General features: G+C 43.1%; 1 protein-coding gene across 1 annotated transcript; it reads right to left on the bottom strand.

Annotated features, from left to right (window-relative positions):
- Positions 1-2,994: 2,994 nt before the first annotated feature.
- On the bottom strand, positions 2,995-24,596 carry NTMT2 (N-terminal Xaa-Pro-Lys N-methyltransferase 2). Its single transcript, XM_074546438.1, has 4 exons — positions 24,331-24,596; positions 15,231-15,406; positions 7,327-7,576; positions 2,995-4,024 (listed from the first exon to the last, which is right to left on the bottom strand). The coding sequence occupies exons 1-4, from the start codon at positions 24,482-24,484 to the stop codon at positions 3,750-3,752; spliced, it is 855 nt and encodes a 284-aa protein (XP_074402539.1). The 5' UTR covers positions 24,485-24,596; the 3' UTR covers positions 2,995-3,749.
- Positions 24,597-25,754: the final 1,158 nt, after the last annotated feature.

Genomic DNA, 25,754 nt, shown 5'->3' with positions numbered 1-25,754 from the left:
TCTTGAAACCAGTTTCCTCTGGAAATTGCTGACTTGTTTCACTAAGTTCAGGGCCAGGGAATGTGCTGATTTTATGAGTGTGTTCTGCAGGAAACTGATGTTTCACTTCAGCTATTTCAGTACCATATAGTGTATTACGCTGTCACCTCACATAACATGTCAGCTCAGACTAGCTTATGTCAACAATAAAACAAAAAATCAAGCTAAAAATACCTGATAGCACTTCAGTACTTCTGAAACAAAACATTTCAGCACATCCATTCAGCTGCATGCTTCAAAATGATGGCTCTCTCTTCCATTTAGTAACAGAAGGACATTTGCAATCTCTGAATTGCCTTTGGAGCATGAACATCTTGAGTTGTGATGGTTCCTGGAGCTGCATGGCTGGGATTGCTGCTCAGAATGCTGCAACAGTTGTTTTTCTACATTTTGCGGGGTTGCAGTGGTCTTTGGAGGCTCCAGCCAGGGCTTGAGGCTCACATTGATCCAACAAAGGTAATATCTGGCCTTCAGTCACACAAAACAGAAGCTGGACCTGGTATGGGGACACTGAGTGACACCAGAACTTGGGTGGTGGCTTGGCAGAAATGGGATTTACTGTGCTGGGCCAAGCCTTTACTCTGTGTGGTTGCTTGGGAGAAAGATGTGCTGGAAGGACAAATTGGGAATTTCATTAGTGACCTGTCAGTGCTAATGAGGACTTGAGCTTGAAGGACCCTCAGTGTTCTGTGAGCCTTGTCCCAGACAGGGTCCTGATCTTGGATTAAATCTCTGGTAACATCAAGATCAGGAACAAGTCTTGGATGAGCACAATACAAATGGGATTCAAACCTCCAGGGAGCTAAAGACTTATTTAAATGATTGGTTTACACAACAGCAAAATTGAGGCAGAGCCATTGAATTGAATGCCCAGTCCTTGAACACCAAAGAACAACTGATACACAGGTGATTTCTAAGCAAAGTTTTCTGATTGAAATTTGTGATTATTTATTATTATTATTTTTATTTGCTATTGGTAAATTGAAGACAGCCCTGAATTTCTAAGGCAAGAAGGGCCCTTACCCAAATTAAGGGACATTTAAGGGTGGCCTGTACCAGATGACTGGGAATTCTGGAATTCAAACATGCCTCAGAAAGGGAGGAAACCAAAATATTTTTCAGTCTGCAGCCTTCTCATGCATTTAAGCTCCTGAAGGACTTTGTTTCTTTACTCTTGAGATTCATTATGTCACCAGAAAAGCTTTACTATTTTACTGTGGAAGCAACAAAGCCATGAAACATTAATTTCCAGGAATGTGAAACCATGAAATGTGGGGTTTTCTACTAAATTAAGATTTTACTTTTCTCTCTTCTCACATAGTTAAGGGAACCAATTTCCATTATATATTTATGTACATGCATTCTGGAAATTCTAATAGGAAAGATACACAAAACACAGGAAGGACATTTTTACACTGAAAAATGTATTTCACTGGTAACCACACCAGCCATTTATATTCCATTTTTCATCTTGAACCACTTTGTATTCTAAATCCACCTTGGAACCACGTCTCTCATGACTGAACTGCACCAACTCAGCTGATATAATCCATTTGTAAAGGAAAATATGTAAATATTGCCTTCCTTTTGCTATAGGACTGATGCTTCTTTCTTGATAAAAAAATGTTACTTACTCAGTTTCCATGCAATACCAGCTGATGAGAATGGAAGAATTAGTCAAAACATTCCAGGAGCATCTGTGTTGTGGGAACCATAGGTTTCCAGGCTATAGGAAACACCAGAATGTTCACCAAATCACCAGTGTGGTTTTCCTTAATGCTACAATTAGCCATGGAACATTAACAGAAGAGTTACTGGATAAGAGTTGATGGCAGAAAGCCTTCTGCCATAAACTGCTAATTCTCAACATCTGCAAACATATTGCCAGAGAAGATGAGTTATGCAATTAAAATCAAAATTGGAGATTTGTTATCAAAGGACAGCAATGTGTACTAAAATCCAGCTGAGAGGCTCCCTTATCTTGTTGTCTTTAGGCTTCTTTTTTAGTTAATCCAACACAGCTGACAATATTTGACACAGCCAATTGTGCCTGCTGTCATGTGAGGGATGTTTTATAGAGCTCCTTTCCCCTAGCACAGAGAGATTTGTCATAGAGCAACTCTTTACAAAGTCTAAAAAGCTTTTCCAGGATTGCATTTCAGGGGAGTAAGACGGGATAAAAAATTCTGACAGAGTCAGAATTAATTCCTAAAATTTTGAACAAGCCTTAGTAACATTTTAACTGCAAATTAGGTTAAAAGTTCAATTCAGAAGAAGCATTGCATGTTGTATGGATAAAAAAAATTAACCAGCTTGGAAAACTTTGTTTGTGTACCTTTCCCTCATAAAAATTTCAAAATTCCCCCCATCTTTAGAATGAAGGAGAATTCCAAATTCTGAATTTGTTTGCAAAATGAACTTCTGTCCTCCCACAGCACTTTCTGTGCCTCTGTGAAGAGCACAAGAAGCTTAATGTACAATTTCTGTGAGCCCTAAGGAGATGGGGCTGCATGTCAGTATTTTCAAATGCAGGCTTACACAGCTGCTATTTGAATATAAATCATTGCTTTGGAGCTACACTAACACTCTCTGCAGTTTAGCACAGTTGTTAATTAATACAATACTTTATTAGTTCTTCTTACAGCCTTACTATTAACGTTCCATGAAATCCCATTAGCTCTGCATATGGGGCCAGGCTTGTTCTGAATGTGGGAAAAAAGAAATGTACAGTGGTATGAATAATCAAGAGAGGCTTTCAAGTGGTTTCCACTGTGAACACTCAGAAAAAAATTTAAAAATATTCCAGAATGTAATATGTGGGGCAAGCTTTTCACAAAATTTCAATGCAAACATGCAGATATTTGTCAGCCAAGTTTTCCTCTGGAGTGTGAAATCCCTTATGCGCCACTATTGTTCTACAGCAGGAACATCAGGAAGAGGAAGTAGCTCCTAAAATTGGAAAATAAACCAGGTTGTTTTATTGTCCATATTGACAGAAATGAAAGAAAACAAAAAAACAAAAAACCCCAAAACCCAAGCAAACAAACAAAAACTCCAACCCCCCCCCCCAAACCCAACAAAAACTCCCAAATAACCAAAAAACTCCAAAACAACAACAAAAAGAAAAACCCACAAAAAACCCACAAAAAACCCAAAACTGCATGGCTGATGCCAACAAAAAGATAAAGCTTTTTTTATATTTTTGGTTTAAATATTTTAAAGTACAGGTAGAGAGGACAGCCAAAATTTCGGTGAAGTTTTCCAGAATTTACTTGAATTTCCTGCTTCAGTGACCTGACAGATCCTTCCTAAATTCCAAGAAGACTTAAGTGCCATAGTAAAAACCAGGCTTGTTAACACCTCATAGACAACACCCCAAAATTATTAACTACAACAGAAACTTCAGACCTAATTTTTTCTATTGGATGAGTTTTGTATAGTGTTGACTCGTTAACGGAACAGAGGTCTGACAAGGAGGTCAGGAAAGCTTTTAAAAATGGGAAGAATGGTGGAGTAGGTAGGATTTAGGAGCAGCATGATGGAGCAGGTAGGATTTAGGAGCAGACTGTTCCTGGGAGAAGTTTTGTGGCTCTCTCCTGACCCTTTAGAAGCTGCTGCCCTGGAGCAGCGCGTGGGTAGGAGGATCCCAGGAGGTGCTTTTCTCCTTCCCAGTTCATCCATATCCCAGTCCCTGGAGTGTCCCAGGGCAGTCAGGAGTGGCCAGGGCCCTTCTGCATGGCCAGCATCCAGACAGGAACACACTGCTCAGGGAAGCCCTCCTGCCTCTCCTCCCTGAGGATGGTGAGTCCGCTCATCTCGATGAGGCTGTGCAGGATGTTGAGGTCGCGGATGACGCTGCTGTCCAGGCAGTCCAGGGTGCAGCCCTCCCTGGCCACATTGTCCTTCAGAATGATCACCCCGTTGTCCTTCAAGCCACCCTGGCAGCGGATGAGGAACTCCAGGAGGTCTTTGTCTGTCAGATATCCTGTGGGTGAAAAGATGGTGTTTTAGGTTGGAAATGGGGGGGTGTGTTCTGTTCCTGTCCACCAGCTCCACACTCTTGAAAACGGGCAGCAGGATGTGCTTGCTGATCCGACCTATCCCAGAGCCACAGTCCAGGGCACGGCTGGTGCCAGCTTTACCCACCCCCTGGGGGATACAAGAAAATCATTGCAAATCTGAAAAATATCACCTGAAAAAAAATCACAGCAATTGTGTGTCCTAGGTTCAAAGATTTAGCTGGGGTGTGTGTTCTATTTGCCATCTGTCAGACGTGGGGCAGTTCTCTGCTGTTCATTGGGAAGTTTTCTTTATCTCTGACACAACCAATCCTCCCTCCAGGAGATCTCTTCTGTCTATGAGCCATTAATTATTATTAATTATCTTCTGTTCAGGGCCAGAGGGTGTGATGGCTGATCAAATTCCATCATCCCATGGGGAGATGCTCCGCCCAGGGGAGGAGCCAAGCATTCCTACCTGGATACAATCTGAGCTTTGGGACCCCACAGCAGCCTTTGCCCACTGCATTCCCAGAGGCGCAGCTTTCTGCTGCCCTGCATGGCCAGAGGGAGCCCAGGCCCATCTCCAGCAGCCCTGGAGCTGCAGAGGAAAACTCCCCCCTTGTGCAGGATCCCTGCTGCAGCAGAGCCACAGCTGGCACTGCAGGAGGGCTGAGCCCCCATGGGATGGGGCTGGGACACCACCCTGGCACACAGGGGGACAGGGCATGGTCTGACTCTGGCAGTGGTTTGTTCTCTTTTTTTGTACCTATTACATTTGTATTTTTAATTTTCCTATTAAAGAACTGTTATTCCTTCTCCCATATCTTTGCCTGAGAGCCCTCCTTAATTTCAAAATTACAATAATTCAGAGGGAGGGGGTTTACATTTTCCATTTCAAGGGAGGCTCCTGCCTTTCTTGTTAGACACCTGGCTTTTCAAACCAAGACAGATCAAAAACAGATCATTCTTAACCATTCAGACATGTCAGAAGGGTGCCTTGATCCGAGTCTCCATGGCCTGTTTATTGCAGAAAATTATTATTCCAGTCCTGCCAGATTTAACTAGGAAATCTTGGGCAAATCAACGAGATCAACAAATACAAACTCCAGTCAATATTTGGGATCCATAGTGGTGGCAGCAACAGATGTGGACAGAAGTCACTGAGGAGAGTGAAGAAAATAGTGGGTGCTGAAGGCTTCTTTAATCTGGTGGTTTAAGTTATAATAAGAATCAGTGGCAGGAGGCTGGAGCCAAACAAATTGATATAGGCAATAAGTGACAACTGTTTAACAGTGTAAGCAATTACCCGTTGGAAACTACCACCAGAAGTGGGGTTTACCACCTCTTGAGGTCCTCAAACCAAGTGTGGTTGAATCTTTCAAGATACATTTTAATTGAACACAAACTACTGGCTTAGCAAGGGGGTAAAGGAATGAATAGAGCAGCTTGGGATATAGAGTAGGTCAGACTAGATAATCCCAGTCCTCTCTGTTTTTTACTGCTAAAAATCTCTGTAACTTTGTGTAGCACTGTATCCCTCCATCAAAAAGAGTTCTGGATCAAAAATCCAGCAAAGAATGCAGTGTCAATTCCACAACACCAAATAAGCTCCCCATGTTACTCCAAACCCCATGGGATTTTTTGCAGATATGTATGTATTATAAAATAGTGCTTTTTTTCCAGTGTTATTGAGATTCTGTTTCTTATTCTTCCTTCTCAAAGAACAGGAGTTCTGTGGAGAAGAGTGGTGCAGAGCTCAGAGAAGAACAAAATGAGAACTCTCACATATGAAACATCTAACATGAATAAACAAGGACTGGTGATCAGAAACTGAATGAGAAACTTGGAAAAAATAATCACCTGTATTTTCTAGTAAAACTATTTCATTTTCTTGATGGAAGACTTAAACTTTTATAAATGGAAGCTGTTATTTCAAAACCACATTTTGACATAGAATGTCAAGTTTCTTTAACCACTCCTAACAAAACAAACAAACAAACAAAAAAAAAGTAAAAAGCCCCAAACTCTAAAGCTGAATACCTTTCAGGTTGAAGGAAAATGGTAATTTCTATATGGAATGTAAGTTTGCACTTTTACTTGTTTTAAAAATGACTACTAGGGTTCACATGCTTATGCATGCATAAGACAAATCAAGATTTCATTAGCAAGATTCATTGAAGCTTTTGAACACCTAATTTGGAACTTATTTTTCTCTTTACTTGGCTTTTGTTGTAGTTTGCTAAGAAAATGAGATCTTAGAGGTGTTTCTCTCTAGCAGACAGACCTGCCCTCACTCCATCAAATGAATATTTGAGCCAAATTCAAGATAGAAGTAGAAGTTTGATTAATGATTAAGATGTCTCCATACTTCCTTGACATTAATGGAGAAAGAAGATTCAGTTCTGTGTCTGTGCTAGGAATATGATATGCTCCCTTAGTTAGGAGCCACATATCTGACCAGCACAGCCTTAGATAGGTCTAAGCTCATTCCTCCTCATTTTTACTTGGATTTACTCAAAAGGTGAGGCAGGAGCTACATTTATTGCAATGACTCATTATTTAAAAAAAAGCAAAAATACAAAGGAAAATTATGCTGCTCTAAAGGAATTTGTTCAGACCTCCTCTTGAATAATTTCTTCTGAAACTGCACCCTGGACACGACAGTTCACAGATTAAGAGAAAACCTTATTTTCACTGCACAGAATTTTTTTTTTTGAAAGGTACATAGCCCTCATTATGTGATTGCTCTAAATGCTGCAGGGCATTCACTGGGTGGCTGCAAGAGAAGAAGCAGATGTTTCTTATAGAAGAGGCAACTATGGGACATATCAAAGGGAACCTATGTCTGATAAACATCAGTGCACATAATAAGACCTGAACTGATTTACAGGTATTGGTGATTCCACTATGGCTTTTTTCCTGATTGTTTCCTGAAGTATCTCCAAGCCTGGACAGTCAGCAGCTTCAGAAACCACTGTTCACAAGTGTGGTCAGCCGTGTGTATCTCTCTGCACCTAAGAAAGAACATTTCTGCACCAGAAAATCCATATTTAGGGCCTCACCCTCAGCTGCCCCTTTGCATGCAGGCTGCTATCCACGATCTGGCACGTTTCTCCAATATGTGACCTGAAAAAACCAACTTGATGTGTACCCAGTGTGCATGTGGGGAACTCTCAGAAGTCTCTTGTGGTGTTTTAGGAAGTAGCCCCAAAGATCTGAGAACCTCCTTGGAGCAGAGGCTGCCTGTTCTGTGAAGTGTCAGGCCAGAGGATCACACAGAACTAACCTGAAACCCACTGAATCCAGATGACGTCGTATCTTCGTGGGGCAGGTGTGAATTCCTGGAGGCTTTTGCAGTAATACATCTCTACTCTGTCCTCCTTGCCCTGCAGGTAGTTTGGGACCTCAGCCAGGAAATTCTCCATCATGTCCACCAGCTCCACACTCTTGAAAACGGGCAGCAGGACGTGCTTGCTGATCCGACCTATCCCAGAGCCACAGTCCAGGGCACGGCTGGTGCCAGCTTTACCCACCCCCTGGGGGATACAAGAAAATCATTGCAAGTCTGAAAAATATCACCTGAAAAGAAATCACAGCAACTGTGTGTCCTAGGTTCAAAGATTTAGCTGGGATGTGTGTTCTATTTCCATCTGTCAGACATGGGGCGGTTCTCTGCTGTTCACTGGGCAGTTTTCTTTATCTCTGACACAACCAATCCTCCCTCCAGGAGATCTCTTCTGTTCATGAGCCATTAATTATTAATTATCTTCTGTTCATGGCCAGTGAGTGTCCCGGCATGGCTGATCAAATTCCACCATCCCATGGGGAGATGCTCCGCCCAGGGGAGGAGCCAAGCATTCCTACCTGGATACAATCTGAGCTTTGGGACCCCACAGCAGCCTTTGCCCACTGCATTGCCAGAGGAGCAGCTTTCTGCTGCCCTGCATTGCCAGAGGGAGCCCAGGCCCATCTCCAGCAGCCCTGGAGCTGCAGAGGAAAACTCCCCCCTTGTGCAGGATCCCTGCTGCAGCAGAGCCACAGCTGGCACTGCAGGAGGGCTGAGCCCCCATGGGATGGGGCTGGGACACCACCCTGGCACACAGGGGGACAGGGCATGGTCTGACTCTGGCAGTGGTTTGTTCTCTTTTTTTGTACCTATTACATTTGTATTTTTAATTTTCCTATCAAAGAACTGTTATTCCTTCTCCCATATCTTTGCCTGAGAGCCCCCCTTAATTTCACAATTATAATAATTTAGAGGGAGGTACATTGAATTTTCCATTTCAAGAGTGGCTCCTGCCTTCCTTAGCAGACACCTGTCTTTCCAACCAAGACACTGTTACCCACTATGTGTCCAGCCAGCCTGGTGACTTCTCTCCTTGTCTTTGCAGGGCTGTTGGGAGATTGGTAAGAATGAGCACAGATTTGGGTACTTCTGTCTGAGCTGAGCTGGGCTCTCACACTCCTGGGCTGCTGCTGCTGGGACTTCTCACTGCATTTACTGCTGTACAAGAAGTTTTTGCTTGGTGTAAGAAGAGACAGAGTCTTTCACAAGCTCTTGGCTTTCTCAGAAGATCCACTACTCTCTGTAAATTCCTTGCAACTTCAAATGTTCACACCTCACAGGGAGCTATGTGGCTAGATGAGCCTCATTCTGTGCCCCTGTCAAGGCCAATAAAAATGGAAGCACACACCAAATACTGCATGCAAGCAGTAACTTCTGCAGCACAGAACTCCTGAGGTGCCCATGGGCATTTCTACAGATACACAGAATCCTTGGGATCAAAATGCAGTCCTCAAAACAAATTGTGTTTGAACAAAGATCTCAGAGTAGTAGGTAATTTACGACAACTTGAGAAGTTTAGGCTGGAGCATATACAGAATTTCTCTTTTAGGCATACAGACAAGAAGGATGATTGACTAGGTTTTGCTTAACTGTTCCTTCTTTCTTCATAAATGTCATCTTTGGACAGGGATCAGACATGCAAAAATGTGGCACAAAGGCTGTGACTATGAGAAAATAATGAAGAGCTGTAAAAGAGGCTTTATAATGAAAGCTGTATTTCACCCCTAAAGCTTCCATTCTAGCTATAAAACAGCTCTTAAGAGCCTGCTGCTGTTCTGTAAAACAGAAATTCTGAGCCTACACATGCACTGACTGTGGGATAGGAGCTGCCCTGGCCAAAGCTATCTGTTAAGCAAACATATTAAAAGCAAATGTAAACACCTTTTCCCTGTCCTCTGGAACTGAGTGTTGAAGTGAAAGCCGTGGGCCAAAGTCCCTGCTGCAACCTCACTGCACTCAAAGGCAACAAGCCCTGGAAGAGTTTGCTTTTCCTGCTTATGGGAGACCCCCCCTGTGTAATGAACCCAGCATAAATCATGGAACTCACACTTTTTTGGCCTGGCTTCAGTGGGTAATTCAGATTATTAAGGTCAAAGGACAGCACTGTCAATGACATGACTATGAATAGCCCAGGCCAGCATCTGATTACACGCAGTAATTGTAGAAAGAGCACACAAGGGCTCTCACCAGTCTCCAGGGCTGCTGCTCCCAATTTGTATGCCCAGGAAGATTAATCTCCTGATGTGTGCACGAGTCCATAGACCTTCAACCTAGCTGGGCTCTGGAGACTACCTGTTTGTAGTTAGCCAGAAAATGGGAGCCATTCCTCATCCACAGGCTGTGCCGGGAACATATCCCACAGCTCTTTTATTCCAAAGGAAATTTATGAGTGCCCAGTTTAGCTTCAGAGAACAATTTTGGGGTGTATATGTGTCCTAAAGGATAGTGATTCTGAATAATGGGAAGCAAGTAGTCAGAGGAGCAGTCAGTCTCAAATTTTGACGCCTGTTCTGGCTTACGGTTCCTGATGATACTTCAGGTCTTGGAAGCTCCTGCACGCGGCTTTTACTGAGAGGTAAAAGGTAAAGACCAAGAGGTAACAAGGAGTTCAGAAAAGGAGAAGGAACTGTGTCTTGGATCTTTACAAAGGTGGATTTCCATCTTGTTGGCTGGCAGGTACACACAGGTCTGCACTGATGAGATTAACTAAAAATCTTTGAGAAAGCTGCTGAGAAAACTGGGATGATTTACCAAAACCACCAACAGAATTTGACGAAAAAGCCAGGTAATTCCTTCAACATTTGTGCTTCACAGAATCTACAGTCATAGTAGGGACTCAAAACCGGGAATTCATCACACAAAACAGGGAATCATCACACAAAACAGGGAATTCATCTCCCGTGACACATCACAGCAAGGACCTCTGATGACACATCTCCGTGTGCCATTGAGAAGAAGGAAAGGGAACGGTCATGGGAGATGAAGTTGGATCCCACACTTTGCTGAAAAGGAGTGAGAGCTCCCAGCAGTCAGTTGAGAAGCCCTGTGAAACACCACGGCTCCGTTTGTAATGAAAATGTTGACATAATTCCATGTTCAGCTAATATATTTTCAGTTTGGAAGTGCTTAGGGCTTTGACAGAGTATTAACATTTTCTTTGGAAGGCAAACATTTTCCCAAAAGTCTAATTGAGTTGAAAATCAGACTCCTTATTCAAAAAAATGGTATAAGTGAAAACTGTAAGCCAGAACAGGCTTCAAAATTTGAGACTGACTGCTTCTCTGACTACTTGCTTCCCATTACTCAGAACCGCTGTCCTTTAGGACACATATACACCCCAAAATTGTTCTCTAAAGCTATATTGGGCACTCATAAATTTCCTTTGGAATAAAAGAGCTGTGGGATATGTTCCCAGTGCTACTTCAGGTTTTGGAAGAGCACAAAGGCAGTGAAGCTATGTATGACAAAAAAAGGAATCAGAGTTCAAGGAAAAGATAAAAATCCCAATGGTTTTCCTTCTAAATAAACAAAGAAGAGCATGTTTTCAACATCTCTTCCATCACCCTGATCAAACTGGAAAAAAATCACTTTTCAAGAAGTTTTCACTCAGCAAGTCACCAATCACGCAGGTGAGTTGGGGGCAAGAGAGGCAGAAAGCGTTGAGGGCAGAGAGGGAGCTATAAAGTCAATATAATCTCCATCTGCAATATTTTACACACCTACAGCTCACAACCGACGCCGAATTAATGCTTCCTTTGTTTTCTTTATTTCCTTTTTTTTTACTCCCTGCCTCCGGATCAGGCACTTGGGAACACGGTGGCTGTGTGGACGTGGAGGCTGCCATAAATATGCAGGGCTGTAGCTGTGCTGATAACCCCGTACCTGAGACAGCCTGGAGCTTGTCTGCAGAGCCCTGCTGGCTCGGGCCATGTTGCTCTTGGTTTGAGTTCTGCCCACACACACATAAAACCTCTTAACTCCAGCACAGTGGCACTTTCAGCCCCTCGCTCGACTCGCCCGCGGAGCTGAAATATCAGTGAATAAAATATCAGTGAAGCCCTCAACCCCTTCCTGTAATTCCTTCCATGTGCCCAAGGCAAGATGAATTCTTTTCTCCAAAGAAATCTGTAGCTCAGCTTACAGTGGTGCTAAGGATCATGCTAAGAAATGCCATACCTGAAGGAATGCAACATCAGTCATGGAAGGGAAATGTCACTGCGTGGCATTTCCACGCCAGCCAAACTAACTCAGGATGGGTAATTTGAGTGGAACCGGGCAAGTGTTTGTTCAGGGAGCACTGGTTTTGCCAGAATGCAGAGTTTTAAATGAATAAAACTCTCTGTGAAACTGGTATTTCAAATCTAGAGAATAGTTTTTAGCCAAAAAAACCATGGGAAAGAATGTTGAAAATGTCAACGTACTTTTTTTTTTTTCTTCATAACTTTCCAGGAAAAAAGAAACCAAACTTGTCAACTTTCATTTCGAAAGAGCATTTTTTATTTTGGAACTGACTTGTGCTCTTGAAAGCAAAGGGGAAATTTTTTCAGAGGGTGAAACAATAAAAATTTTGTTCAGTTCATCCGAAACAAATTTTCCTATTTCCCAATTTTGTTAAACTTCTCTTAAAAGAGAAGTTTGCTTCACCATTTTAGTGTGAAGCATATTGGTTTTTCCTATCTTGATCACCTTATGGGTTAAAAAAAATATTCATAGAGCCATAAACTCGGTAAGACAGCTCATTAGCTTTATTATCACTGCTACAGAAAGCCACTAAATATCTGTATCTGGTTGAGCAGGATTCAAATTTCAGTAGTAAGAAAGAAAAATAAACCATAAGTAACATAATCAATTGGCTACATCTCAACAGGCTTTAACAAACTGAATCAGAATAAGCAAAAGGTGCAGACTCCTTTCTGTTCCTTTTTTATTTTTTTTCTTCTTTGATCTTGGCCATTCAGAGTATCCTTTCTATCCCTGGCTAATTATAGGAATGGGAATTTTGCTCTGGAGTATTTTGTATCTGTCATCACAGCTGATGCATTGGGTATGATTCCCCTTTGGCATGTGAAGCTCTGTCACAGACTGTACTTCTTTCCTTTTCGGGTCTCGGAGAGGTGACACAAACCTGCTGCAGGAAGCTGCATCTGTGTGATGTCTAGGAAGGGAGAAATCTTCCCCTGAGCACACATTTCTGCACCACTTTAATGCCACAAATGTCCTTAAAACAAGACTTAAATAAAATTTAAGGAATGTGCCTTGACTGTGTTTCATTTTCCTTCTGAAAATGCTGTTTTCAAAAATGTCATGTGTCACTGTCATATTTTCTGAAAAATACCTTCGCCAGGATTTTTTCCTGGGAAGCTGAAAAGCCTCAGAGAAAAAGGAAAACAATAATTATCTGATTTGCTTCTCCTGTGTTTTGCTGCCTTGGAATGTGTTTGGAGATTGTTTATCCAATATGTGAATTGTTTCTACTTAATGACCAAACACGGTCAGGCTGTGTCAGACTCTGGAAGGAGTCACAGATTTTTCATTAGTATCTTGTTAAATCTTCTGTCTCTATTCTTTAGTATAGTCTTAGTATAGCATTAATATAATATAATATAATATAATATAATATAATATAATATAATATAATATAATATAATAATAAATTAGCCTTCTAAGAACATGGAGGCACATTCATCATTTCCTTCCTGCCACAGGGGGCCCCAAAAACACCACAGTCATGCAGAAATGTTACCATCAGCTTCAGCTCCTCACTGAACCTCCCTTGTGTTTTCTCATTTTGTGTTTGTTGACAGTGTGACACAGGGAGGCTCTGAGAAGCCTTTTTTGCCTCAGCATTAATACAAATGATTGGTGATGCAGAAAAATGCAGCTATTTACTTGTGTTTTGCTGGCTCAGAGGCCCCAAAGTCTCTCTCTATCAGATACAGCAAATTTTTCCATCACTTGCCCTTCACAGCTCTGCATGACTTTTATCTGCTGTCAATTTCACTCATTTTCCACCCCAATCCATTTAAACTGTGCCCTTTTTTTCCCATATACAACATCTAATTAATCTATTGAGCTTTCTTCCCACATTGGATCATTAAGGCTAAGAAAAGGTCATCTGGCTACCCCAGATTTGTACATTTGAGCAGAAAATTAAAGATCTATGGCAGCATTATATAGAACTAGTCATTTTGTCAGCAGGAGAACATCACAAATTTGTTTGTGGATTCCTTAACCTCTAATACTGTTGTTGTGCTGATTTAGTGGGCTCCTTCCCTGGGAAAAGGGAAGGGCAGTCAGAAAACCATCAGGCCACACTTCTAAAGGTTTTCAGACTTCTAAAGACAGTTTTAGGACTCAACAGGATTTTCAGAAACCTAAGGACCAAAGTGATACTGCTCTTAAAATCCCACTTGGCATCTCCTTGCAACCCAGGCCAAAGCAGACCTTTCAAGACTTTCCAGTCCTTTAGCAATGGGCCTGAAAAGGTGTTCAGTGACACTGGAATGTTTAAGGAAAAATATTTTGCCTAATGTGTAGCCTCCTCTATATAATGTGTAGGAGAAGGTGGGTTTTGTTGCAGCATTTTCAGAAATAGCTATAAATAGGCAAACCAGAAACTGGACATTTAGTCTCAGCTAGTTTCCCAACTGGACTGCAGGAATTTGCACAGACAAATCTGCCATTGAAGCCAACAAGGATTTTATCATGAAAAGTCCTGGTTCTACACTCAGAATTAATCCCTCACTCAAACCCAGGTAAAACAACTCCTCATTGCAGCTTGGGAGCATTAGAAAAGGATGTAAAACAGGTAAAAATGATGTAGGACCAGGCAAAATGTGTATTTATTGTATTTGCTGGGAATACCCTGACAAAGGCAGGAATGATGAATCTGACTCCATGTTCTCAGAAGGCTAATTTATTATTTTATGGTACTATATTATAGTAAAGAATACTATACTATACTAAAGAATACAGAAGGATACTTACTGAATGCTAAAAATATAATAATAATAAAAACTTGTGACTCTTCCAGAGTCCCGACACAGCTTGGCACTGATTGCCCAATAAGTCAAAACAACTCACAGCAGAATCCAATGAAACAATCTCCAAACACATTCCACACATGAGCAAAACAGAAGAAAAACAAATGAAATAAAAATTGTTTTCCTTTTCTCTGAGGCTTCTCACCTTCCCAGGAGAAAAATCCTGGGCGAAGGGATTTTTCCAGAGAATGTGAATGCCACATGAATTCATGGTGATGAATGACCTGGCAGAACACATGATTAGACCCAACAACAGTGGTCACTGTAAATCAAACATGATACACAGTGCCATTTATATCAGGTGTACCTGGGCACCATGAAGGTCATCTTTGACACATCACCACTGTCACTTCATATTTTCTGAAAAATCCCTTCACCCAGGATTTTTCTCCTGGGAAGCTGAGAAGCCTCAGAGAAAAGGAAAACAATTCTTATCTCATTTGCTTCTCCTGTGTTGTCCTCATGTGGAATGTGTTTGGAGATTGTTTACCCACAGGTGATTGTTTCATTGGTTTTTGGTGTGAGTGTTTTCACTCATTGGCCAATTGAGGCCAAGCTGTGTCAAGACTCTGGAAAGAGTCACAAGTTTTCATTATTATCTTTTTAGCCTTCTGTAAGTATCCTTTCTGTTTTCTTTAGTATAGTTCAGTATAGCATTCCTAAATATAATATAGTATCATAAAATAATAAATTAGCCTTCTGAGAACATGGAGTCAGATTCATCATTCCTTCCTCCATCTGGGGGCAACCTAAACACAATCCGCCACTGCTTGTTGCAGAAGATGAGATGAAATGACTCACCCCAACAAACTTCCTGAGGAATTCCCGGGAGGATTCCACGTCGGTGTTGGAGAGCTCGATGTAGTCGCCCATCATTCCCTCCTCCGTGGCGGGCACCTCGCGGTAGAAGTGCTTGGCCCTGGCGTAGAACTGCATCTCCCCGTTGATCACTTGGCTTGTCAGGGCGTAAAGCTTCACTGCAAGCAGTGAAAATCACCATTGTAAATGCCCATTTTATTGTTAGTGACAGGTATTTCTGCCTGAGCTGATTGCCCCATGTGGTGGTGGAGCAGCAGGCCCAAGGCCTACAGACAGAATCCTGACCTGAGCCCACAGGAGCCATGAGGGAGCTGACAGCTCTTTGTGGGAACAGAGCTCTGCAGCAGTGAAAAACAGCTTGGTTTTCCTCAGAACGAGCTCTAAGACTGTGGAAAACAACCTGCTTTCCCTAAGAAAGAACTCTAGGACTGTGATAAACACTAGCCACGTGTATAAATTGGTTTTACACTAGATACAGAAATGAAAGTTATTTCTCACAAACAACCCTTCCTCCAGGAACACACCAGGAGTTTGAGTGACCAATCAATACAGGGCAACAACTTGTGATCAACTGGGGATAGACAGGGGATGTTCTTAAAAACTCTAAAAATAGTTTAATAAAATAAACTGGGTTGGATCCTTTCTTTTTGCACTGTAAAATGTGTCCTGCATCCTTCTTTATGGGGCACACAGCGACACTCCAGAGGCACAATGATGAATGTTGGATTTTACCCTTTTCTGACCCAGAGATGGGGCAACTGAGAGGCGTTTTAAAAACTTTTATTCTATTTTAATCTCATGAGACAATACAGATGTTACAATTCACACCATCACAATCAGAAGCCAATTATTTCTAAATGACAATACATTATAAGCATTTCTTGGCCTATCAGCTTTTGCTACACCATGCTGTAAATGCCTTAAAGCAAATAATCTAAAATTACCACTTACAAGTCTTACTACAATGCATCTTTCATAGTTCTATTTCTCCAAATTATCCAGTCTTATTTACAAAACCATCCTTTGAAACTTGTTTCTAGTTCCATTTCTCTCTCAGCAATGTCTTGTCCTATTCCCTGGCATTTCTAAGTCAGCATTTCTTATCTCAAGGTTTACATACAGATGCACACTATGTGAGCCTTCTGCCAGGGTTTGAGAATTTTCTCAAATCCATTTCCCACAGATGAAGACCTGTAAATTTAATTTGAGCCTTCAAAACACCAAATCCATTTCTAAAGCAACAGTGGAAGGAAAGGTGTTGGATTGAATCCTACAAGACCTTGCAGGGATCCAGCCCTCCTCATGAAAATTTGGTGCTTTCCATGTTCAGAAGTCATTTCAGTCATCACACTGTGTTTTCATGTCAGTGAAAAATCACTTCAGGTTTGAAGTGAACACACATGCCAAGGACATCAAGTGGTCTGATTTTTCCTGGAAAAGCTGTGGGCAGCATTACTACTGTGCAGGGTCATCATTTCTGCTCTCACTGACCTAACTGCTGTGCAGATTTCCAGAAATGCTTTCCAGCTATTGACAGCTGCACAGGGAGTGCCCCAGGAAGAGAGGGGATGAATGAGGCACTTGCTCTGGTTTATTTTTAGTGATACTGTATGGTCTGTGGCAGTGCAAGTAAGCTGAACCAAGGAGCAGATGGTAGTCTCAGACCTAAATGAGTACACAGGGGGGACACAATTTAGAAGAGACAGTCCTAAATTTTCATCTGGCACAGGTCAAGGAGCAAGGTAATCAGTGGGTGATATACTGAAAGGTTCCTGTGTGCCAGAGGCTTGGAGGTTTCCTTCCATGGCTTGGCTACATTGCTGGTAATATACAGCAATCAATATTTTGAAGCTGTTTTATTAAAATCTGTGAGTTTTGCTGGATAAAGGGCTATTTTGCCCTGTTCTTTAAAAACTGAGGTGAATCTTCCACAGCCTGGGTTTTTCTGTACTGGATGTGAATCAGCTTATCAAAAGCATGGATTCAAAGTTCAGAAGTTTGGATTTGAGACAGGCTGTGAGTTTTGCTTGCACATCATCACCTCTGTTTGTCTCGTGTGCGCACACAACTGCCCAGTCATTCTCCTGTGTGTGTGACAGACCCTCCACCAAAACCACAACTCCAACACAGTGAAAACCAAGCAACGAGGAGGGACAGAGTCACACTGGGATGAACCCTTTGCAAGCACCACCTTGCAGTGTGAGACCAGCTCTGCTGCAGCTTCCCATTGCTTCTAGGGAACTGGAAATGCTCCAGCAGCAAACACCTTCTGAGCTCATGGCGGGAGAGGGAGGGAGAGCTCCCTGCCAGCTGCACAGAAGGACCAGGCAGCAGCTCTTTGTCCCTGCATCTTCAAACTTCCATGGGAGCACTGCCAGCTCCTGTGGAAGGGGCTGAATAGGCTTGTGCAGGCCAGGGAACAGGAATTATGCCCTCCACACAGAGGAGGAGAGCAAGGCCAGAGGCCCTGAATATAAGCCTGGAATGTGTTTAATTGAGGGCAAGCAAGCTCAGCAGGGAATGATAAGTGTGTGCCTGCCCATCCTCAGCAGGAGAGTGACATTTTGGGGGCAAATGAGGGGGGGACAAAGGAAGTAGGATAGGGAATAATTACCACCAAGGACCACTCAGAACAGAATAGTGCTATTGGGTTACATATAAGCAGCATGCCCAGCATATCCCTCATCCAACAAAAGCAGCATTACCAGCCCCTCTTGTCATCACCTGCTTAAGTCAACTGCTGAACGGATACTATTAAAGCTTTAATCCATTACACATTTATGTTATGCCTGAGAAATTTATACCACAAGAAGCACTGAGCCCAGCAAGGGTCAAACCTGGGAGTTTTACACACTCCACTGATTATATTCACATACTCAGAAGAAACCACTTAGCTGAAGAAATTAATATGAAGGGGGCAGCAGCCAATCCCCAGAACAACTTGGCCAGGGTGGCTCCCAGAGCCTGGGAAAAAGACTCCATCCATGGCTGGGATTTTCCCAGTAAGGAAAATCTGTCCTTATCCAGAAGTGGCACCATCTTGTCTTCTCTGTGTCTGCTTTTGCTCTGTTTCAGAGGTCAGTCTGTCTGCTGAACAGAACTGGGTCCCTGTATGTTGGCTTTGTGAGATTTTCCATATAAGATGAGATTTTCCACATAAGAACCCAGTGATGATTCCAGGGGTTGTTCCATGGACCTGTCAAGGGACAGTGATTTATCCCATTTTGCCGGATTGAAAGGAAGGACATTTACAGGCTGTCTGCACACCAGGACAGCATGAACAACAAATATTCAGAGTCCTTCTACTCAAAACATGAGCCTGACCTGCAGCAACACATGGGGACGATATGGTGTTCAGGATATCAGATCTGGAGGGTCTGCTCTCACATTTCTCACTCAGAACCAGTATCAGGCTTGCAGAATTCCTGCCAGGACTTGCATGCACACACCAGCTGACTGCAGCTCCTCCTGGGCCATCTGGGGCCCCAGAGCCCTGCCCCTACGTGCTGGTATCTGAAACCAGCTCTGGGTGAGCATCCACAGGGGCTTCTCCACACATTAAACTGTGCAAAGATTATTATTAAGATTATTATTATGCATGTCTCCCACCCCAGGGCATGCAAGGACACAGGACAGTGCAAAGAGGGGCACTGTACCCCAGATTTTCTCCTGTGGACCCACAGCCTCACTTGTACAGTGTGAGATCCACAGAGGTGATTTGCACCTCTCGCTCCTTCAGTGCTGCTCCTCCCTCTCAGGAATTTGCAGCGCTGCCAACTCACCCAATGCACAGCCCAGTTTTCCAGACACAGCCAATCAACCTCACCTCTGATCTGCCTTGCAGCTGTGCCTGGCATGCAGGCTCCAGCAGCACCACAGGGAAGAGGAGGAGGAGGTGTGCCAACTTGCAGGAATCTGCCCCAAAAGAGAAGTGCCACATGTCCTTGGTGGCTGTCAGGGCTGCAGCCATGCCTCTCCCTCATCACAGGGCCTGCCTAGCCAGAGGCATCTCCCTTTCCATGACCCGTGTGGGACTGCCTCATGCATCAGGAAATTAAATACTTGTGAGGCCTGCTATGGGTACACAGGCTGCCTTCAACAAATTCCATAAAGTAGGGCATGAGCAGGATAGAACAGCACAGGCTGCAACTTCCTCAGACATCACAGGGCAGGCAGCTGGCTAACATATGAGGTTCTCACTGTTAAGGCAGGTAACTTGTAAGATTTAAAGTCAGAAATGCGTTTCCAGTAAAGAAGAAATGTTTTCATGGCACACTTGTCCCTTAGCTGAATCTGCTGGCAAGTCCCCAAGGGAAGGTGGTTGAAGCAAACCCACTGCTCAGGCAGGCTGAGGGCACCAAGTGGCTCCCTAAAGGTCACTCCAGTCATGAGACATCAATAATTTTCAGTCACTGCAAACACAGTCTGGAGGCAGCGTGGTGATCTACAGCTGAATGCGAGCCAATGTGGACTAGACAGACACCACCCACCTGAGCCTTTTGCCCTGCTAAGTTCAAAACATTACCTCTCATATTTTCTTATGGATCAGTTAAAAATGTTGTTTTCCAGTGCATTTGGTCTAAATCTCTTAAGAATTGGACCACTTAACACATAAGACCCAGTGCAATCCAAACCTGCAGCATGCTGACTTACAGTTCTTGACTTCAACTAAATTTCCCTGGCAGAAGTAAATGTTGCAAGTAATTTTTTTTTTGAAGTTTTTATTTGTGAACATTATTTTGTGGCTCCAATTGCTTTCTGCAAGATACTGAACTAATTCCAGTTTGGCTGAGTGCTCCCTTTTAAATGCAACATCTGCTTTGTGCATCAGTTGAAAAAGAGTTATCTGTGTGCATGGAAGAATCTACCTCTCTGCTGTGGTCTGAGTACAATGTAAATTCTGCTTTATAGAGGATGAACGTCCTACCACCCCCAAAGCAGATTTTACTTTTAGCCACGTGCCTCACATGCAGGAATATTTGTCTCCAGGGGTGGATCTTCTCAGTTTTCCCCTGCAGATCTCAGCCCACTGGCACCCAGTCCCACAGCCCGTGCAAACACGTGCATAATTTCCAGCATCTGAGTAGCTCCAATAAAGTCCACTGGGCTTAAGGGCTCACACATACATCTAAGTACATTGTTGGATCAGGGCCTGAAGTTACTCATGTCTTTTATTTATAAATGTTAGCCTGGTCTGTAAAAGTGACATGTTTCTCTTAAGAGGCTGTGATACCAGATATGCTCAGCTCCTAAGTAAACATCCCCAGAAGAGCTCCACCACTGAGCCCAGCAATGGAGTGGGGGGAGAATGGAGTTAGCAGGGTTTGGAGGAAGGTTTGGACCATGCTGACCCTGGGCAGCACTGGAGGATTCAGTGTGAGGCTTGGTTTCAGTGTTGTTACTCATAAATCGGGGTAAGCACCTGCTTAACTTCCCTGCTAGGTCACAGTGTTGCTCTAGTCCTTTACACAGAGATTCTGGCTCCAGTCTTGAAGACTGAGAAGTTCAGCTCATTTCTGCTCAGGTTCATTCTGAACTGAGCTGGAAACTGTCATGATGCAGAGATGTTCAGACCTGCCACATTCTGTCCTCTCCATCACAGAGAGCACTGGATCACAGGACAGTCCAAGTTGAAAGAGACTTAAGGAAGTCTTTGGTGCAAACTGCTGCTCAAAGCAGGGACAGACATGATGCCAGATGAGGCTCAGCAAGGGTTAGAGAGCCTCCAGTGATGGAGAATTGTACAACTTCCCTGAGCAACCTGTTCCAATGCCTGACTATCCTCACATAAAAATATTTTTTTCCTTATAGCCAGTTTGGACTACTTTTGATTCATGGCCACCAGCTCCTGTCTTCATGCTGCACACAGCTGTGCAGATCTTAGCTCCATCTTATTCATGACCTTCCTGTAGGTGCTAGCAGGATGATATATTTTGTCTCTCTTCTGGCTGAACATGCCCCATTCCATTTGTCTGCCTTCTCCAGCTCCCTCACCACAGTGAGGGTCTCCCAACTCATTCCATGCCATTTCTTGCTCTGGCAGTTCAAGGCTCTTTTGCTGCAGAAAAGGTGGTCATTCTTTCACCCAACTAGCCGTGCTTCTGTTAATTCATACTGGATTCTGTTGGCTGCCAGGACATTCAGCTGCTGCCTACCAAAACCCCACCAGGAGGGCACTCCCTGGCCAGTCCATGGTGTTGCTGCCCAGGGATTTTCCTATCCAGGTACAGGACTTGGCTTTTGGGTTGGAATTTCAGTGGGTTTGAATGGCACTAGGTTGCTGCTCTCTCTTTCCTCCAGCCTGTTTAGGTGCCTCTGGATGGCAGTCCTGACTTAGAGCTTGTGGGGAAGTCCTGGCAGTTGGCTGCAATCTCTGGATGTGAGGATAAAACAATCCTTCCCCCCCTCCAGGTTACTGATGAGGATGGCAGGGGGGTTGAAATCAGATGAACTTCAAGGTCCCTTCCAGCCCAAACCATTCCATGGTTCTAAACAGGACAGGTCCCAGTACAGACCCTCGTAGGATTCCACTGAGTTCAAGATTTGACAACAACTCTCTGAGCCAATCACCTGAACATTTTTTACTTGCCTGACTGTCCCCCTATCCAGACCCTGCCATCACAGCAGGATGTGAATTTCCCTGGATGTGTACTCACAGCACATGAACCACTCCACCTGTGTGGGGGTCCCAGTTGTGGGTTTCTCTGGGGCTGGATTGAAGGCACTTGAGATGATAGTTCATGTTTGGACTCAAGTGTTTATTATTCCTTATCAGTAAAACAGTCTCACCACTGTGAATTGGGCAGCTTTTCATTAGAAGGCACAAAATGGCCAACAATCTCTTGTTACAAGGTCTCCTAAGACTAAACTATCCAATGAAGAACTGACACCTGGATTATTTCCCTTTTAACCCAATAACTGATCCCAAAGAGCCCACAATGGGGACTTTCCTGCCCAATTAAAAAATACCACCCAAACCCATGAAGAAGAAGCCCAGGATGACACCCTGTGCCCTCCATCTTGCTTCCATCCACAGCACACTAAAAATCCCAAACCCTCAATTTCTCACCCAATGATACACCTGCACTGCTCTCTATAATCTATTTCACACTTTTGTGGGTTCCAGTCTATCTTGAAGTCTGGGAAACTTTCTCCATGAATGAGGGTCAAAGTCAGTGCTGCCCTGGGGGTCAGGGCACCCCAGAGCAGACACAGAAATATTTCCTGTGTCCTGGGTTTCTTGTCTTCATGCCCACTTTTACTTCAGGGCAATAACCAGGGAGTCAGACACATGGTGCAAATTCACCTGAAGGCTGGGCTCACAGAGCATCTTCCATGGAGTCAAAGTGACTTGGATAGACTGGCAATAAGCTTGTAAAATCATTAGTTAAGTTTTAATGAGCCAGGTCATGAAAAGCCTGGCAGAGAGGACCTTTGGTCTGACAGGAACATTTTCCAAAGCCTGTTGGCCAGGAATGGAAATTCAATAAAGTTCAGACAAGAAATAAGTATAGTTTTATGAGGGAAGCAATTAGGCCTGGAAACAGCTGAGTGGTGCCTGATGGGTTCTCAGCCATTTGAAACACTTAAACCAAGGTATTTCTGTGTTCATAAATAAATTCTGTGTTCTGTGACCCAGACAAGTTACAAGCAGGATGCCAGAATTTTTACACTCAATTCTAAGTTAGATGCTCACAGTGGTACCTTCTAACCTTAAAATGATGCAGTGATACTTACACTAACAGCTAACACTGTAGGAAATCCTGCTCAGTTTCTAATAAGTTGTGTTTATTTTCAAAACAAATGAAAGAATAACATTTACATCAACTTCATGAGATTCCATCAACCTGTAATTGATTCTCCTTCCTTTCCATCTTTCCTCCTTTTCCATTGTTCACAGCTACCTACCACTAGGGATAGGAGTATTTATCTTCCATGTTTCATTTTAAATAGCTGCAGATATTGCTGCATTAAAAATACTACAATAATAAATACATTATATAAGTATATTTATTAATAAATATAGTCTATTATTTATTATAATAATACTAAATTTCACATTAAAAATACTAAGATAACATGGAAATGTTTTTTCTCTTTACAGGATTAATGAATTCTACCCTCTTGAGCAGAGTTATCATTGGCATCAGTACAGTTCACACAAATAGGTAAGATATTCCTTTTGCCTAAATGGATCATTCAATTACAAAGGAACCCCCAAGAATTCACTTAAACAGATTGCACAGGCTCATCCATCCCGTCTTAAAATTCCTACAGGTCTGGCATTGAGTGTAGGCTGAACAATTCTGCTTAAAACAGAACATGCTGACATAATACAGACTTGAGTCAAATCTACTTTTTAGCTTTATTCTCACAGGGAAATTTTGTTTTTTATTCAGAGTCAAATTTGCATAAGAAATGAATGTTCATTTTCTAAATCTTAAAAAAAAAAAAAGGCAAAAACCCACCGAACCCTCTTGGCATTCTGTACCAGAGACTGTCATTAAAATTAAAATTAAACAAATTTTTGGAAGCATTTTCCTCCCAGAGAGCAAACAGGTAAGACAATCTGCTGCAGAGATCTGTGTAACAAAGACTCTTGAAAAAAAATAAATTTAAATCACCACCTTTCAAGCACTTGTCCAAATCAATCCAAACACCAGAGCTAAGGACACCCAGAATGACAACAAAACAGGTATCAGGCACAAGAAAGAACCACCTGCCAGCTCTGCTAGTTTTGCATTTGTCCTTCCAAGCTCCAAACAGGTCAAAGCACGTTTTACTCAAATGATGGCAAAAATAGGAAGGGTCAGCCAGAAACCAAACTTCTCCCTCACTCTTGCAAGTCTTTCCCTCTCCCTCCTCTAAAAATCTGTGGAGTATTTAGGTGAAACAACAGACTGCTGGATTGGAGGGAGCTGGGAGACACAGTTCCAAACTCTTTAGTGAGCGCTGCTGTCTTTTTGAGCTGGGTTTCTCAAAACTACTCCTCCTCCGTGCCAGTGAGGTGTTTGTCCTCCACCTTCTGACACAATCCATCTTTCCAGAGCACACACGGCCACTCCTGCCCACGGCTACTCACCCAGGGGGAGCTTTTCCAGCAGGTAGAGGTAGCACTTGAAGAAGTCGTTCTGGATCGCCTTGTGCAGCACAAAGGACATGCTGTGCCGACACAGCTCCTCGTCTGTCTTGTGCCAGCGCGACTTAAAGGCCAAATGTGCTGCTTTATAGGCCATGGTGAAGGTTTTTTTTTTTTCTGGGAGAATGGGCTGCTGTTGTGGCTGGTGTTCTCTGGAGGAGCTGTCCTTTCCACGGGGGCAGAGGCAGAGTCATTTAAATTGTGGCAGTGTGCTGTCATTCTATATCGGGGTGTGTGCCAGGGGGCGGGGGCGGGTGAGAGGGGAGTGAGAAATGCTGGCTCTTGGCACTGGCTCACACTTATCCCTGGAGTGTTGCCCTCTGAAGCAAGCAGGTGCTGGAAGTGAAAAAAAAAAAAAAAAAAAAATCCACCAGGAAATTGCTCAGCCAATGTTAAAGTGTATCTGCTCCAAAAAAGAGTGGCTTTAGTTCAATTGTTCTTTTATTAATCGATTCAGCTTTCACTCCAAAAGAACTCAGATATTATCCAGAATCTCCCTCTTACATCTTGCAAGGTGATTTTGTTTGTGTCTCTCCCTCACTATTGGTTTTTCAGTGCAGGGCACTCAAGAGGAAGGCCAGAAGACAGAGCATGGATTTACCTCTACACAAACTGTGAGTCTTAATAAACGGTGATCCCAGCAAGCAAAGGTTTCCCCTTTTCAAGCTCTGTTTGGTCCAGGAGTCTGCAGTATCAGTACTCTGCACTGCAGAAACACAGTTGTGGGAATCTAAAAATCAGAGGGTTTTGGGAAAGCTGCAAAAGGCAGGCCCCAGAGGCAGTAGAACTGTGATTAGAGCTGAGCAGAAGCCATGAGATTGGTCAGCAGGAAAATTATTTAAACTGTAGAAAAACAAGGACAAATAGAACAATGGTCTGTGTATTAATGCTTGGCTAGAATAACTCTCTAAGCTACAGAAAAGTTTATCTAGCAAGATATTAGGAAGTTTGAAGCTTAATAATGGAGCTCTGTGCATTGTGTTTTAAGGCTTACAAATAGGTATTGTATTCAAAATAAGCAAGCATTGTTTAACCAAAGGTACCTGTACTTATAGTGGTTGGACAGAACTACTGTCAATGTGCTTTTGCTTTGTGTGATTGGTCAACAAACTTTGAAAATAAGTTGTAACATTAAATTCTTGGTCTGCTGCCTGGGATGTGAGCTGGTGGCATCTTCCCATTGTCATAACCACGGAATGAGGCTGATGCTGGAAAATCAAACAGCTCAAGGTATGTTCCACAGCAGCCCCATCCCATTCGTGATTTGTACAGAGCCCCCAGCTGGCACCAACAATCAGGAAATTAGATGTTCCCAATACAAATGGGCTGCCCTACATCCCATCCCAGTGTTGCAGCACTGCAACCTC

Source organism: Zonotrichia albicollis, chromosome 8, assembly GCF_047830755.1.
Source record: "Zonotrichia albicollis isolate bZonAlb1 chromosome 8, bZonAlb1.hap1, whole genome shotgun sequence".
NCBI lineage: Eukaryota > Metazoa > Chordata > Aves > Passeriformes > Passerellidae > Zonotrichia > Zonotrichia albicollis.
The sequence above is the reverse complement of the archived record's forward strand: the minus strand, read 5'-3'. Positions and strand labels throughout refer to the sequence as shown.

Bases quoted from the DNA above. Each gene is read 5' to 3' on its own strand.
- NTMT2 (XM_074546438.1), bottom strand. From the start codon at position 24,484: ATGGCCTATAAAGCAGCACATTTGGCCTTTAAGTCGCGCTGGCACAAG. The intron at 15,407-24,330 runs GTGAGTAGCCGT...CACTGCTTGCAG, and splicing joins GCTGGAAAAGCTCCCCCTGG to TGAAGCTTTACGCCCTGACA. The intron at 4,025-7,326 runs GTTAGTTCTGTG...TTTCACCCACAG, and splicing joins CTGGATTCAGTGGGTTTCAG to GATATCTGACAGACAAAGAC.